The sequence below is a fragment of the Manacus vitellinus genome, unplaced genomic scaffold (assembly GCF_001715985.3).
Source record: "Manacus vitellinus isolate BGI_N305 unplaced genomic scaffold, ASM171598v3 scaffold_1_pilon, whole genome shotgun sequence".
In the NCBI taxonomy this organism is placed as follows: Eukaryota; Metazoa; Chordata; class Aves; order Passeriformes; family Pipridae; genus Manacus; species Manacus vitellinus.
The window spans coordinates 48,627,949-48,643,637 of NW_021939396.1; the positions used below are offsets into that span (position 1 = coordinate 48,627,949).

The following is a 15,689-nucleotide window of genomic DNA, read 5'->3' on the forward strand; positions in this document are numbered from 1 at the left end:
GTCCTTCATTGGCATTTTAACCACCACTTTGAAGCTTGTAAGTACATTCTGAGTAGAGAACCTTCAGATGCCAAAGGCAGTTTGTTATCATGCACAGCTTGAAAAGAAAACATCCCTCTGAAAGTGTGTGGTCAGACCAAGACTGACTTATCCAGCTGGACTCTGTATGGAGATTGTATCTACCTGCAGAATTGGGCCCATCTAGGAGTCCATGTCAGAGCATCTGACCTGTACAAGATTTGGCTGTTCTTGCCCTCCTCCTTACTCTACAAACACTGGGAAGCCAACAGCAGTGCTGGAGGAGGGCTGTACTTTTCTCACACTGCACAAAGACAAAAAGGTCTTTACTTTTTGCTCTTAACTGTTACTGAGAGTAAGCTTGTGATACTGGTAGAGTCTCTCTCCCCTACCAATCTTTGACACCAGCATGTGTCAAGATATTTCAAATATGAAAAAGAGTCCTCAGAGAAGTCCAAATAGAGGAGTGTGTGGCAGGGAAGGGGGAGGTGCGGAAGCGATAGAGTATAAGGAATCAGACATCACTGCTTTGAAATTTGAGTCTCAAGTTTCACATGTCCCAAAAGCAGACCTGAGAGTTTGTTAGGATTCTGTTACTGGATGCTTCCAAAACGAAAATGGCTTGGGGTTAGAGAGGAACTGGCCATGGAGGCTACTGGCACATGACTTTGAGAGCCCCCAGAAGACTCAGAAGTGTGATAGGAGTTCCCTACAATCAGATGCTGGTGGCACAGAGAAGATGAACAGGAAAACAGAAGCTTCTGGAGTTCCCAAAAATAAAATACCAGGTAAGTATGCAAGGAGTAACATGAAAGTAGAACTGAGAGATGGACATGTCTATCAACATGAGCAAGAGCTACTCTGGTAGATTCATGGACGACCTCACCAGCGAGACTCCTAAAACCTATTTCTGTTTCCACACTGGCAGCAAGGCATGGATTCAGGATTCTAGTGAATATACATTGCAAAACCTCTATGCAGTGAACTTGCAACTTATGCCAAATACCTTGTTCCAAAAGATTTTATGGGCCACTTTTCCTCACCATAGTGATCAGGTAACTTCCCTGGGTTGCTGAAAGGTCATGGAGACAGAATTAACTTTAATCAAGTCTGGTGGTAAAATAACCCATTTTTCTTATGAGAAAGAAAACACTGAATTTTTTAGATTTTGTATCATCCTTGTGGGGTATTTTGTGGCTCCCAGAGTCATCTAATTCCCAGTTACTCAACCACCCTCTGAATCACAGCGTGGGAACGTGTGCTAGGATATGCAAATCCAAGTAATTTTTTTCTGTTAATATTTCTTAACTGTAAGAAGTATTTTCTAGAAAATTAAGTTAAGCATGCCTGGAGAAAGAGAACTAACCATGGATATACACAGATATACTTCATGTGCTTTGCACAAAAAATGTCAGGTATTCTGGAGACCAGTTGCTCATTATATATTGATACACTGGTTCTTAAATCCCATAAATACATTTAAAATATACGTGTTGATTTTTTTTCCTAACCTGGTTTACTTTCTCTTATCTTAGAATGGTAATACATACCACTTGTGGTGTAAAGAAAGATTGGAAACATTATTTCAACCAAATGTGTTGAAGTGCAAATAACAAGTGAACTTTTGAACTCTCTTGCATTCTCTGAGGATCTGGAGGGGTCTCTGCCAGGCTTGGAGAAAGAGCTGAATATGGGTGCTTTTGTTAGAATTTTGGCAAATAGAATTGTCTGGAATTAACATGGTTTATTCAGATTCCAGCTTATCACTTCAAACTAGATTTCTCTTGAATAAGAGTTACTCAGTTTCTCTTATGAAAGTTTCCTGTACGTAAGAGGGTAGCAGTGACCCTGTGTCAAATGCATGATAGCATTATCAAAATAGAGGAATCTGGGGTCAAAGAGTTTGCTGGCTAGCTCTGTTGCCAAGACTGTCTGTTCCAGATCCTTATAAAGACATGCTGACACATCTATGTAATGTGTGAAGGACCTGATGATATGGAACATTTTCCACACCGTCACTTCAAATGTGAGCCTTTCCTTTGCTGAAAATCTCTCCTGCATGTGCAGAGATTGTATGTAAAAAACAATAACAGAAAATATGCCATTTTCAGGTGTGAGGCAAGAACTGGAAAGAAATTCGGGCTCTTTTTCCAGAGCTGGCAAAGCACAAAGCAGTTCAGTGTTCTGCATTAAAATGAAATTTTGCAATACATTTACAATACAGTTAGAACTTTGGGAATCAGCAAGTTTATCAATTGTTACTTCATTCTTTTGTTCTCAGTTTTCAGAATACTTCTGAATTTCAAAATCACAGCTATCACTTTTAAGTCTGCTCTGTCTTTGGAATGTATTTGCCATATTTTGCATGGATTCTGACTGTGTATCTCCCTTCACTTCTTCCAGAAGTTCTCCTGATTCCTGGTAAAGAAGGAAATTTGTTAGAACATTCCTCAGGTTTTAGGCAATGCCCATTATTGCTCTTGGAAGGCTTTGACAAAGCAACTACCCAGAGAGATACAGAAGTTGTCAAATCCTGTTAAAATTCATTTAGGTTAAAAATAAATAATGCCATCTCAGAATCCATAACATTTAGAGCTTTCATCTGCATCATTTCCTCTGTCAGCTTGCCTTTCAAAAAAGAATTGTTTCCTAATCCTCTCCATATACCTATTTAGTAAATTTTGTGAGTGGTAAATGTAAATTTCTCCTCATAAGAAAAACGAAAACCAGAATCCTTAGGATGAAAAATATAGGTACCAGATTATCTCTGCCAAAGGATCTAAAAGGCTTTGAAGATGCAGTGCTGGATGTCACTTCACACAACTTTTGTTTGTATTTTTTTTTTCTTTCCTAAACTTCAGGTTAAGTCTGGTATAAATTCCTCCAGGATGGAAAATAAAGATGAATAAATAGGACTCAGTCCTGTAGGCAACCTGCAGTCAAACTAAAATTTTATAACCAAATGCTTTCTCCCTTTTTCTTCATTTAAAATATCAGAAAAAAAACCAAGTTTCCAATAATTACTAGAGAGCAGATGCAGATGGGTCCTGTCTTTTTCAGCAGTCTGGTCCTCTGCTACACTGGATAAATCATAGAATCAAAGAATGGTTTGAGTTGGAAGGCACCTTAAAGATCATCCACTTCCAACTCCCCTGCTGAGGACAGGGATGCCTTCCACTAGACCAGGTTGCTCAAAGATCAATCCAACCCGGCCTTAAACACTTCCAGAGACAGGGCATCCACAACTTCTCTGGGCAACCTGTTCCAGTGCCTCACCACCCTCATGGTAAAGAATTTTTTCCTAATATCTAATCTAAACCTACTCTCTTTTAGTTTGAAGCCACTTCCCCTTGTCCTGTCACTCCATGCTCTTGTAAAAAGTCTCTCTCCATGTTTCTTATACGCTCTCTGCAGGTACTGGAAGAATGCAAGTGGGTCACACAGAAGCTTTCTCTTCTCCGGGTTTAACAATTCCACTTCTTTTAGCCTTTTTTCATAGGAGAGGTGCTCCATCCCTCTAACATCTTGGTGGCCCTCCTCTGGACTTTCTCCAACAGGTCCCCCTGTGCTGGGGACCCCAGAGCTGGATGCAGTTCTCCAGGTAGGGTCTTCAGCAGAGGTAGGTAAAAGACATTTTTCATTTACATGTGTACAATTTTGAATGCTCCAGAAGTCTGTATTTTCAGCAGCAGCAGATCCATGCAGCCACATCAGATGCTAACATCTTAAAGCACAGACACAGGCCAGAATTCAGGCTTCCCATCTGAAATGTCTCACGGGGTTCTACCAGCCAAGATGTACTCTGTACAAATTGAGTCCCCATACAATACAATCAAATGCACTGTCTGGTAGGATAAGCAAATAAAAACTGGGTGTTTTTTGGTATTTTGTCTAGTTTCACACCAACTGTCCACTTTTCTTGGTACCCTGCAGACCAGCCTGCTAGTGTTCTAAGAACCACAAATGGATATGTTGTGCATTATCAATAATCTCGGCTACAGCACCAACTGCAGCTGCACTGAGCAACTTTGTGCTTACTGCCCTTGCTCACTTTCACAGACTGTGCACGATTCACTCAGAGCGCAGAACCTGCAGAGGCCCCTTGCCTTCAAAAGTCCCAAGCCAACCTTGTCCTGAACAGCAGTGAGGTTTTGTTGTCAGCATAAAATCTTTTGTAACCATTTTTTGCCAATTGAAAAACAGGACCAGACCCTAGAGACAGTCTGTAGAAAAGGATTGTTTTGTTCCCACCCCTGGATGTGCGTCCAAGCTATGTTGCAATGTTTGGCTGTGGACTTCTGCCTTTTTTTTCTTTTTCTTTTTTTTTCTTTTTTTATTAACTGCCTGAAAACAAAAGAGTATATCCATGCAAAGGATCGGATCTATGCTTAAATTTTAAGCTGAGCTCCTCACATTTAAATTACTTAAAGCCTAGAAAAAATTATTAACACTTAATGCATCTCAGAAGAGTTTTGCAAGTCACCAAGAAATGAGTCAGGCATGAAATACTGTCTGTAAGTTTAAGGGGCAGCTGAAATGTAAATACCCAGTTACCACAGATTGGATTAAGAGGAAAGAAAGGTAAGTGTCTTTTACTGCAAATTACAGTAACTACCTATTATGTAAGTTTCCCACCAGTAACTCAATCCAGATACATGACCTGAACCAGAGAAAGGTAAATGGAATAAAAGAATTGTAAGGGAAGGCTGAACAATGAGATAGAAGAGTGAAGGACTCTGATTCCATTCTTGGATAAAGAAGTTAATTAAAGTCATTGCTCCTTTTAATATGCCACATAGCAAATAGTGCTTTAAGGTAATCTGTGTTGCCAACCCCAGAACAGCAACTCCAGGGCACTGCTGAAAATCAGAAGCAGATGGATAAAGATAGCAACTTACTGCAAACTTGTAGCAATAAAAAAAAGTAAAATTAGGGGGCTGGCTTAAAAGTCAGGAGATTTAAAAATTATACAATTCTTTGTACTTTCCTTTTTGTTTCTGAGCCTGTAGGATCTATTTGAGTCAAGTTTTCAGATTACTTTCAGCTATGGAATGCCAGAACTAACTTTTTCTTGCAAAACAATCTGAATTACTCAAATCAAGATGGAATTCCAGGAACTGGAACTTAAATGAAAAAGCAAAATGTATGAGATGCTGCAATAAAAAAAAAGTAAAGGCAAAAGAAGCACAGTATTAACAGAAGTTATTTTTCTGCCTCAACTTTTAAAGAGAAGACTGATGTAACAAAATCCAACCCATAATCTAACAATGATAAATCAATCCTCCTCCATAAGGGTTTCACTGCTGTAATTTGTAAAGTCCATTGAACTGAACAGACCTCTCTAGGAATAAAGGTCTTGGGAGCATTCCCATTTTTTCAAGGCAAAAAGGACAACTCATGCATGAGGCAGTAAATTTTTGGCTGTCTCAGAATACACTCAGTGAAGTGGCTCTTTGTGAGTTATCTAAATCTCTGCACTTATACACAGTTGATGTTTCTAGACATTTGGCTTACTGTTTCTGCTCTGGATACTGATGTCTTCTGTGAAAGAGAACTGTCCCCATAATTTTTGTTAATCTTCTGCATTGTGCTATTTGCAGTGAAATTACAGTGTAATAATTTGCAGTGATTTCCTTGACCTTCAATTAGGAAATGTCCTACTGTGCTTCAGGCAATTTATTTTCCCCTAGTGCAGTATAAAATTATGTCTACAGCTACAGCCTCTGTGATGTTATTTCTCTATCAATGACAAACTTCAGGGAAACATTAGGAATGAACTGCTGTGACTTACTAATTGAATGTTTGCCTTCAAGTGGACTATTGTTGGTAATCCTGGAAAACTGTTCAAACTGAATGTGTAGACTGGCATGAAGTAAGGCAGAATCTCACAGCAAAGATTGTCCTATTTCTACAAAATTAAATTTGAAAGGAGCAAAATGGTAGCCAATGTATTTCTAAACAGCAATGACAAATATAAGCTTTTAATTTCTTCCAGAAAGAGCAACATAGTGCAAAAGAAAAGACCAAAACTCCCTGCTCCTCCATCTCTGCTTCCTTCCCACTCCCTCCCCCTCTATCCCAACCTCAGCTGCCCTACAGCACTTATATTACTGGAATACAGAGAATTTCACCTGGCACAGTTTAACCACTTCCCAAACTGACACAGGCTATTCCAGTGTATGCATGATAACCATGCCTGTGTCTATAAAACCTTTTCTGGCTTTAACATGGGTGGTATAACCAGAGTGGCAAAACTCCCTGTAGAGACCATGCCTTGGCACAAAGCTTGGCACTGAAGACAACAGAGTTCTGATTTTGTTCATAGTCTCTAGCATCACTGACAGGTACCTATAAAACAACAGGATTCCTTCCTTAATCATTTTTTATCCTAGAGCAGTAGTGATCCCACTGTGGTGCTCTGTAAATGGCTAAAGGGAATAAAAAGAAAAGTCTAACACCAACAGGAGAGGAGAGTATTAACAATTCCTGACAGAGTTCATCCTAAAGTTTAGGTTTAATTTTAACTATCATAAAAAAGTATTTTAAATAACATTCTACAGGCCTGAAATTCTGTGCTCCTAAAAGTAAAATCAAATGCTGTAAATAATGCCAGATGCCCTGAACTGAGTCCATGACTGAGTTCATTCTTGAACACATGCTGCTATACATAAATTCTTCATATCTTATGTTCTCTTAATTCTGAAACCATGAGTTCATTTTACCACTACTGCATACAGTCTTGTTCAGTGGAAGTATTACTGTCATTTGATCCACCAGTTCTCAATCCCACACACAGGAAACACACCAGCAATGTTCATCTTTAATTTCTTCTCCCTCAGCCATCATCCCTGTAGCCATTGCTCTTCCAAGATGACATAAAACCACACCCTTTTTGGCAATGGATATTTCCTTTTAACAATGAAAGACAAATTAAAAAGGATACAAGTCCGTGGCTGACCAAGAACACTCATTCGTATAGCCTGGAGCAGGAAGGATGTCAAAGTATAATATGTGTCTGAAAGAATCAGAGGAAATGGCATCATCAGAAGGTTTTGATCTCAGGTGGGAAAAAGGAAATTCAAGACTGATCTGGACTCATCTCATAGATAACTTAAGGATACTGCTGAAATCTCTGAGATGTTCTAAAATCTAAATATTTATGAATATACATAAATACTTAGCTAAATGATATTATGATGCAGAATGGAAAGGTCAGCAGTGAGAAAATTTAAATATATATTTAACTATTCCTCCCTCCTTACCAATTGCAATTAACTACATGACCATTGCTTGTTAGGAGACGTATTTAAACCTACCCACCCTCCTCTCCCTGGAAAGAAACAATCAGCAAAACCATCATCTGTGTAAAACACTTCTGTACTTCCCCAAACTCCATGGATTTTGCTGCCCAAGTAATGGAATTACTTTAAACTTGCATGTCTGAACGAAAGAGTCTTTCCTGTTTTTACTTAAACTATTGATTCTTGCCTGAGCCTTTCAAGAGAAGGTGACAGAATGAGGCACACAATGCGCACAAACAGTATCCAGTGATGTTATCAGCAGAGGTTTGATTGAAACAAATCTTGGGTGCTTAATCTCTAGTTTTGACAGAGATGAGGGCTGTTAATTCCCATCAACATTGGTGGGAGAGAAGTACTTACCTACTTTAAGGATGTTGCCCTTGGCTCATTCAAATTGCTTAGCTGACCAAACCAGAGCACTGCTATCCCCAGTTTATTTATCTGCAGCCCTGAGAAATTCAATACACATGGTTTGTGCAGCCGGCTTACACACAGTTAGACTCACAATTAGGATACAATGCAAAACATTTATTGAGAATAATTTCTTGGAAAAATCTCTAGAATAAACACAGATAACTGCTTAGTGAGCTCTGTGAACAAAACAAAATATGAACTTTCTTTTTTTTTCCCCATTTTAATCTGCTTCTTAGTGTATTTGTCTTTGCAACTGCACATCCCTTCAGAAAGTATTTAAGACTCAATAGTGGAACACTTACAACCAAACTTACCACAACATACTGGAGGCCTGAGGAAGAAGGAACACTTTTCCCTCAGACTCAGCTAACAGAAATTCATGTTAGAGTACATGAAGTACAACAAAGCACAATAAAATAAGGCAAATATGTGAATAACAATGTTTCATGAGATTTGAGCATATGATCAGAGTAAGATGCTGCCCACCCTTTCACTGTGGACCTCACCACCTCCTCTTTCCACACTTTACCTCCAGTGCCTTTTTGTGTCTTATCTGTCTTATCTCTGTGTGATCTTATATCTGTGTGATCTTAGCAGTCACACTCTTGTGCAGCCTCTTACATTTTACTTCATCTTTTTCCTTCTTTTGTTTAACTTCTCATTTTTTAAAATCACCACCTCCTTGGAAACTTTTGAATAATAAACAGAGAATCAAAAGCAACTGCAAGAAAAGATCAGATAGTTTCCTTTGCATTTCACATTGCAGCAAAAAATAATTTGTCATATTACAGTACTGGAGTTTACAGGTGTGTCAGAAACAGGAGGAATATTATTTGCTGCCTGGGTCTGATTTGACTGTAAATTCTTTGGGGTAGAAGCTACGTGATCATTTCCATGAACTGGACTGTGATAGCCTTACTACTGTATAGGAAATCTTGCTCCTTTAGTAGGCTTGTGCACATAAAAGTATTGTAACCTCATCCCATATTTGCAAGAGGTTGTTAATGTCTTTCCACACAAAAGCACCTTTGGGGACTGAGCAGGGGGAAAAAAAGCGCCTTGGGGAAGGGTGTGACCTGCTACAAGGGACTCTCCTCCCCCCTTCCATCCCATACTTCTCCATTTCTGGTGAGCAACCTCACTGGCTGCAGGCAGCAGGGCTTGGAGCTGTCATTTAGCTTTGTTCACTACAAGCTGCAGTCATATATTTTGAGTTGTAGTTTTTGAGATTAGCGAGAGACACATACCACCATCATCCAGTGAAAATATAAGATTGGAGAAGGCAGATGAAAAAAGAGACTTAGTGTTTGTTCCTGTCTTTTATTTGAGTTTTTCCAGCTTCAAGCAGCTGTAACCTTAATTAGAATTTACAGGACAAATAATAAGCAGCACCTTCTACGAGAAAAAAAAACAGGGAGAAAGTAGAGAAGCTGAAGAAATTCATTCATTGTCCAAATGGCTGAATTAGAAAAACTAGCCTTCTTTTAAAAACATGGTGTGACTGCAGACAGGCATGAAATAGTTGTGGCCATGGTCTTTACCTAATAAGGTCTTATTTCAAATATTCTTGGCATTTTCATGTTTGGTTAGTTCACTTTGAAACACAGAATTTCTTTCAGAATTTCTTCTATTTCTTTAATGATTTCTAAGTCTTCTTTACAGTGTGCAAGTTGAACAGAAGTTAAATTTAACTTTGCTTTTGAATGCAAAATAGATAAGGATCAGAAGAAATATAGAGAAGGCCTCCTTAAAATTAGCAGTTAGTTTCTTCCTTGGGAAACAATTAGGCTAGGAGTTATTTTTTTCCAAGGAAGCAAGACTGATGTTGTGATTACAGTATTTGGTCTTACCAACATAAAGAATGTCCGCCTCTCATTTTCAGGAAGAGATTATTATTTTAATTTTAAGTGGACTTAGTGCATTTATAATCAATTCCTTGAAATAAACCAACATCTGTTACACCTAAACTGAGATTATAATGTCCACCTAGAAACTCATACCTGCTGTAGTTAAACTCACATAACTTTCTTACTTATTTAAAACACCAGGAACTTCAGCCAGAGACTGGATAAACTGATGAACAAGGAATTACAGCTTCAGAATAATTTTCTATCAGAAGCAATGTCATTGTTTAAAAATCTGCTGACAACTTTGTCCCAAACACTGTAAAGTCATGTGCCACTCCCTTTTCTCGTTTCCAGCTCAGCTCTAAAAAATTATGAAAGCTGAAATCTGTCATGTTCAATCAGAGAGCAGCACGTTGACAAGGGCGGTGCATCCTGGGAAGCTGTGGAAGCTGCCCTATACTGCAGGTAAGGACTGCACACTAATTAATGCCCTCGGTTTAATTCTTTATTCTGAAATACTGCACTACCATCAGAGGTGAGATAATAAAACAATATGACAATTCTTCTTTTCACAACAAGCAACATTCAAATAAACTCTTTACAGCAAGGGCAAATAATGCATACAGCTTCAGACTCAGTCTCTTAAGTATGTTCCAACAATTTGCCTGCAGGTTTCTGCTACAGGTAGCAACTGTAGCTTTGTACAAACCATTTTTGTCCTATTAAATATGAAGGTTAGAGCAGTAGTAGCTGCGGAAAGAACAGAAGAGCATCATGCACCCTCTCTTTTGAAGTCACTTGGCAATTTCACCAAATCACAGATAAACAGACACAAAAGAAACCTCTTCCCCATATCTCCTCTACCCTCCCATCTCCAGCCCATCTGCCAAGGAATGCTGATCTCCTCTGATTTTCTTTCCAGCACTCTTTAGCTTCTTCCACCTTAGTGCATGTGCCAACCAGCTTGGGCTCTTTGCTGAAGATCCTGCGGAGCAGGAAAATGTTTTCTTCTGATTGTCATCCTATACTGTGATGTCCAGACTTCTGTGGTTGGAAAACCATGGTAACATCAGTCAGTCCTCTCACATTATACAGTAAGTAATATGAGAGAGCACTTACCTTTTGTATAGAAGCAATATAGACCTTAATCACGTTATTTCTTTAGCTGTCCCAACTATTCAGTACCAAGTAGATAGGATGTTCCACAAGTGTGGCATACTTGTGGTTAATGATGCTCCAGCACTCAGGCAGATCATTCTTCCTGGTGGAGAATAATGTATATTGATCTCTGCTGTCCTGCCTTGAGGCCTTGAACAGATAGTAATGGTGTGCTGAGACAGCTGCTCCCAGGGACTAGCCTTTGTTTATCTTGTTCTCTAATCAAACCCATAAGTATGACAGTAAAGAGCATCAGTTTCAATACAAACACCTAACGCATACCACAACTAGGCAATGTTTGGGCTCTCTGTAATACACCGATTTGTTTTTCTGTTTAAATAAATAAACGTAGCACAAATGTTTTTCCATAAAAAGAAAGGAACAGCAAGAAAGAAAGGCTGGAGCTTTCAGGTTGCCTGCCCATACACTGAAACATCCCCAACACCACTGTCACCTAGATAGGCAAATACAGCACTTCACTCAAGTGAAGATGTGGCCGAGCACTGGTCAGGACCACATGAGCTATATCTCTGCATACTCCAAAGCTCCTAGAATGGATCTCTGCTACAGACCTTTTTTGTGGCATTAACAAAATCTCTGTGGTTGCGTAACTGTTAAGGTCCTTCAAGGTGGCTCTTCAGTAAGGAGAAATCCAAAATACTCTGTTCTTCTTCCTTTCATTTGTTTATTTATTCATCCCTGACTAGAGCTTGGATTTTTCGCTCTAAGTCAACGTGTTTATAAAGAGTAATTTTATTAGCATCTGTTACTTACTTTTCATTCAGTCATTAATTTTCATTAAACATTCACAGATAAATATGTGTCTGACATACTTTATTGAGGTGATTACGCATAAAAAATTAAAAAATTGAAACCTGCCTCTTGCAATGGGGAATAATTTTTAAAAGATATTGCAACCAAAGCTCACAGTCAAATCTGAGAGGGGAAAAGTTGGAGAACACCAATCCTAGACTCAAATTAGAAATGTTTACATTAATGTTAAGGTTACCATGTAGTGACCTATGCACCAGGTCAAGTGAATGTGACAGGGCTGTATCATGTCTCTGCAAAACAGTATTCAAAACCCCTCTTTCCCCATGGAGTGCTTTTCCTAGCAGCATGCACGATACACCTCAATCCAAGCTTTCCTCTGTTAGCTTGGAGTTTCCTACAGTCTCCTTTCAAACTTTTCTTTGTTGCCTAATACCAGTTTCATCTTTCCAGAGGGACACTGTGACCTGCTTTGACCAATGGATGGAGTTAATACAAGACCAAATGTAAAGCCTGATTGGAAAGAAGTACCTGAGAGACCTTCTGTGCCACAGACAATTTTTCTAGATGAGAGACCTTTTTTTATTACAGAGAAGTATCAAGGGAGTACAAACACCTCTCTGAAAAACACAAGTTATTTTGGCAATTTTTTCAGGCGGGGAACCTGAAGAAAAGGAACTCAGAATTCACAAAGAAATTTATTGCTGAAATCTACAGGAAAAAAAGCTGATAGATAAGAGAGGTAAACTGCAGGGAGAACACCATTCCTGCTCCATGCATCACACCACTACAGATACTTTTCTCTCTTGGGGGTTCTGCAGTAAATACTCTGATAATGTTTTTGCTATTTATTCTGCCCACCTGCTCTGTGCACTTTAATCTCTCTGGAAGGCCCTTGCATGTGGCCCTAGTTGTTTCCCTATCATTGTCCTGCTACAAAGTATGAAAGTGTGGTTGATCTTGATGCCGGAAACACAGACAGGATGCTTAGTAAAGAAACAAGAACTTTAAAACATTTAAAAGAATTTATGGAGTCATATCTGGGATCTCCTTCTGCCAAGGATGCAGTCATTGAAGATCTCCTCAGTGCACTCACAGACTACATGTTCCATTTGTAGGGAGGGGTGGAGGGATACTTTCCATGTACTGAAAGGATCATCTGTCTTGGAATTTCTGTGAATTTTAGAGATGAGAGGACATAGCACAGAGATATAAAGTGTGAGCATTTCTGTCTTCTTGAGAACACGATTAACCCTCATACTTATGCTCTGAAATAAAACTAGTTACACCCATAGAAAAAAATGCAGCCATGTGCAGAGCTTGGACCACATTTTCAGCAGGCACCTGAGCTGAAGATTTTCCTGACAAAGCCCAATTTCTCTACTGGTTGCTTGTTGAATCAGCTGATATCATAGGCCCGGTGTGAATATTAGAGGAGTTGAGCTCTGTGCATGTGCCCAAATTCATCCATTTTTATTCAGCTCAATAATTCCACCACAAGTCATCTCTGCTGCTACTCCTTACTGAGCCATCGTGCAGCCACACATAAAACTTCACTCCCTGAAGCAGCACTTGTATTCAATTTCCCATAGAGCTCTGGTTTAAGTGGGAAGAAGAGAATGGTCCTGCAGGATTTTGTTTTTCAGTGTTATGGCTTATTTTAAATGAAATAAACTAAAAAATGCACTGTGCTTTGCAGTGGAAGAAGTCTTACACAGCCTTTTAAAGAAATGGCAGCAAGTGCTGTCAAAGCTCTGTTTCATAATATTTACAAAGTAGTTGATTCAGACAGTAAGGAGATGACCACATATCAGAAATCAGGAGAGAGATTTTCTTGCACAGTTATTGAGTGAACATTCACAGAGTCCTGAAGTTACAGGAAACTCCTGATTCATTATCTGTCATATCCACGGAGTAAGCAAAGGGCTGTAACAACTCTACTTCTAATGGTGCCCCATGTTATGTTCGGTCACGCAACTGAGTCTGTGGTTCACAGGTTAGTAGGGTGCCCTCATGGCAAATCAGGTAATATCTGCTTTATCTTCCTTCACCAAAATATAAGCTCAGTGTTTTGCATATGTTGCTTCATGCTCATTTTGTTTAAATCAGCCTATTAATTTTTGTACTATGCAGTCATTCTCAAGACAGGCATGACCTCAGTCTTTTATTATTTAATGACTTTCCCTTTGTGGGACAACATACAGCTCTTCCATGTTGCTCGTCACTTGGAAAAGGACCAACTCCATGAGTTGGTCTGAATGAGGAGGGGGGAAAAGGTTTTTTTTTAGGTATTGAAATCTAGTCTTGCCTTCTTCAGGCTGGAGAAACTCCAGATAATTTCTGCCGGTACAAATATGAATGATACGCTTCTACGAATCTAAACAGTGGCACAGCAAATTGTTCAACCCTTGTCTGAAGCACAGTTTCTTAAGACAGTGAGGTGCTATCCTCTTCAAAGCAGCTTCAGGGCATTAGAAGGGTTTCAAGTGAAACAAGACAGATTAAAGCAACAGTCATAATCTCATCTTTTCCCATTGCTATTTATCACCAATGAAGTGTTCCTATGCATCTGTAATGGCTCACATTTCTCTGGGGGACAGGAAGCTTTAGTGTATATTTCCAGTGAAACAACTTCTAAAAAACAGTCTGAATGCATAATTTTGACCTCAGCATTGAAAGGTTATTTTCCTGCAGACTCAGAGGCCAAGTGAAGTTGTCAGGTGAGACCAACTGTAAGACTGGCAGATGAAACCTTCCTGTTTCAGCAGGTCAGGGCAAACTGTGAGGAGAGCAGGCTGTCGTCTACAGCACAAGAAAGGGTCCAACCCTGCTGCTGGCTTTGTCTGCCTGTGAGACCTAGAAAACCCTGAGCAGCTGCTGTGGCCATGGGAGGCCTGGGAACATGTGGACAGGGTTGGGGCTGGTCAGGCTCATCAGCAGCAGCAGGCACTGCTCCCAAAACTCCCACCCAAACTCTTCTCCACCCATACATCACTGTCTCCCTTCCCCTCCTTCCCTCTGGTGGGAGCAGCCTGACCTGGCCCAGCCTTGATGCTTTGTTCAGTTTCGCCTCAATCCAAAGATCCAACCTGCAAAATAGCAGGAGCTGAGAAAGATAAAGGAGCTGTGTGGTCCTGACAGCGGTGGACCCATTGCAGATGGCCTCACCCGGGCAGGCCACTCAGTTGAGGTGCTTGAGTTGGATTTTAACAGCTGGGTCAACCTGAATGCCCATTGCTCTCTCCAACCACTGAACACTCCTCCTTACGAATAAAGGCTTATTGTACATCGCTTGCAGAGGTAGCTGCCAGCACCCTTCCCATGCCAATGGGTTGGAATGAGCCATTGGGCCATACAAGGGAATGCCATGTCATGGCACTGATGTCAAGCAAGGACCACAGGGCAGCAAGCCCTTCTCAGCCTCCCTCACGCCCACCGGGAGCACCACCAGCACACCGGGAGCCCACTGCGTCTGCACCGGCCCCACCTGAAGGAGAACCCAGTGCCCCTCTTGCCCGCCATTCGCGGGGCTGCGCTCTGTCCCAGGACTCCGGGTCATCGGGAGAGGGGAGCTCCTCCTCAGGGGCCCGGCCCCCTCCTCCCATCCGCTCGGGAGCGGCCGTCAGCCGGCTCGGGCAGGTTTGGGAGCGGGGCTGCCCCGCAGGGACCCGCTGATGGCGAGGGGCGCCCCGCGAGCCGGCGGCTCCCGCTTCTGCTCGGCCGGGGGGATGGAGCGGGGCGGCGGCCGGGGCCGGCCGGCCGGGTAGAGGGGACGCGCCTCGGCCGGAGGGGGTGCGGAGCCGCTGTGGAGGGCGGAAACGGGGTGGGGGGGATTTGCGTCAGTGAGGGAGCTGGGAGCGGACGAGGGCGGGCGGGACGGACGGAGGGGACAGACGGACGGGGGAGCCCTCCGAGAGGCACCGGCCCGTCCCGCTCGCCCGCCGCCGCTGCCCGCCGCCCCATGGAGCTGTGCCCGGGGCCCGCCGTGCACTGGGGATGGGCTGCCGCTCCTCCTCGCCCTGGGCGCCGGCTCAGCCACGGCACCCCGCACCTGCCGTACTCCCGGCGGGCTCCCGCAGCAAGTGAGTACCTCCGCCCGCGAGCGGAGCGGGAGGCGCTGCCGCGGCGGGGCGAGCTGGGCAGCCCGGGGTGCCGGTCCGGGCGAGCTGGGCCGGCGGGA

The 15,689-nt window shown here is 41.7% G+C and overlaps 1 protein-coding gene and 1 long non-coding RNA gene across 2 annotated transcripts in view; both read left to right on the forward strand.

Moving 5' to 3' along the window:
* Positions 1 to 9,825: 9,825 nt before the first annotated feature.
* LOC108641149 lies at positions 9,826 to 12,155 on the forward strand. Its single transcript, XR_001921790.1, has 3 exons — positions 9,826 to 10,045; positions 10,503 to 10,674; positions 11,963 to 12,155. It is a non-coding gene; the product is annotated as an uncharacterized LOC108641149 (long non-coding RNA).
* A 3,315-nt stretch (positions 12,156 to 15,470) lies between these two features.
* EMILIN2 (elastin microfibril interfacer 2) overlaps positions 15,471 to 15,689 on the forward strand; it is a 30,767-nt gene continuing 30,548 nt past the window's right edge. The window contains 1 exon segment of the mRNA XM_029959388.1: positions 15,471 to 15,591. Coding sequence (XP_029815248.1) covers positions 15,471 to 15,591 — 121 coding nt within the window.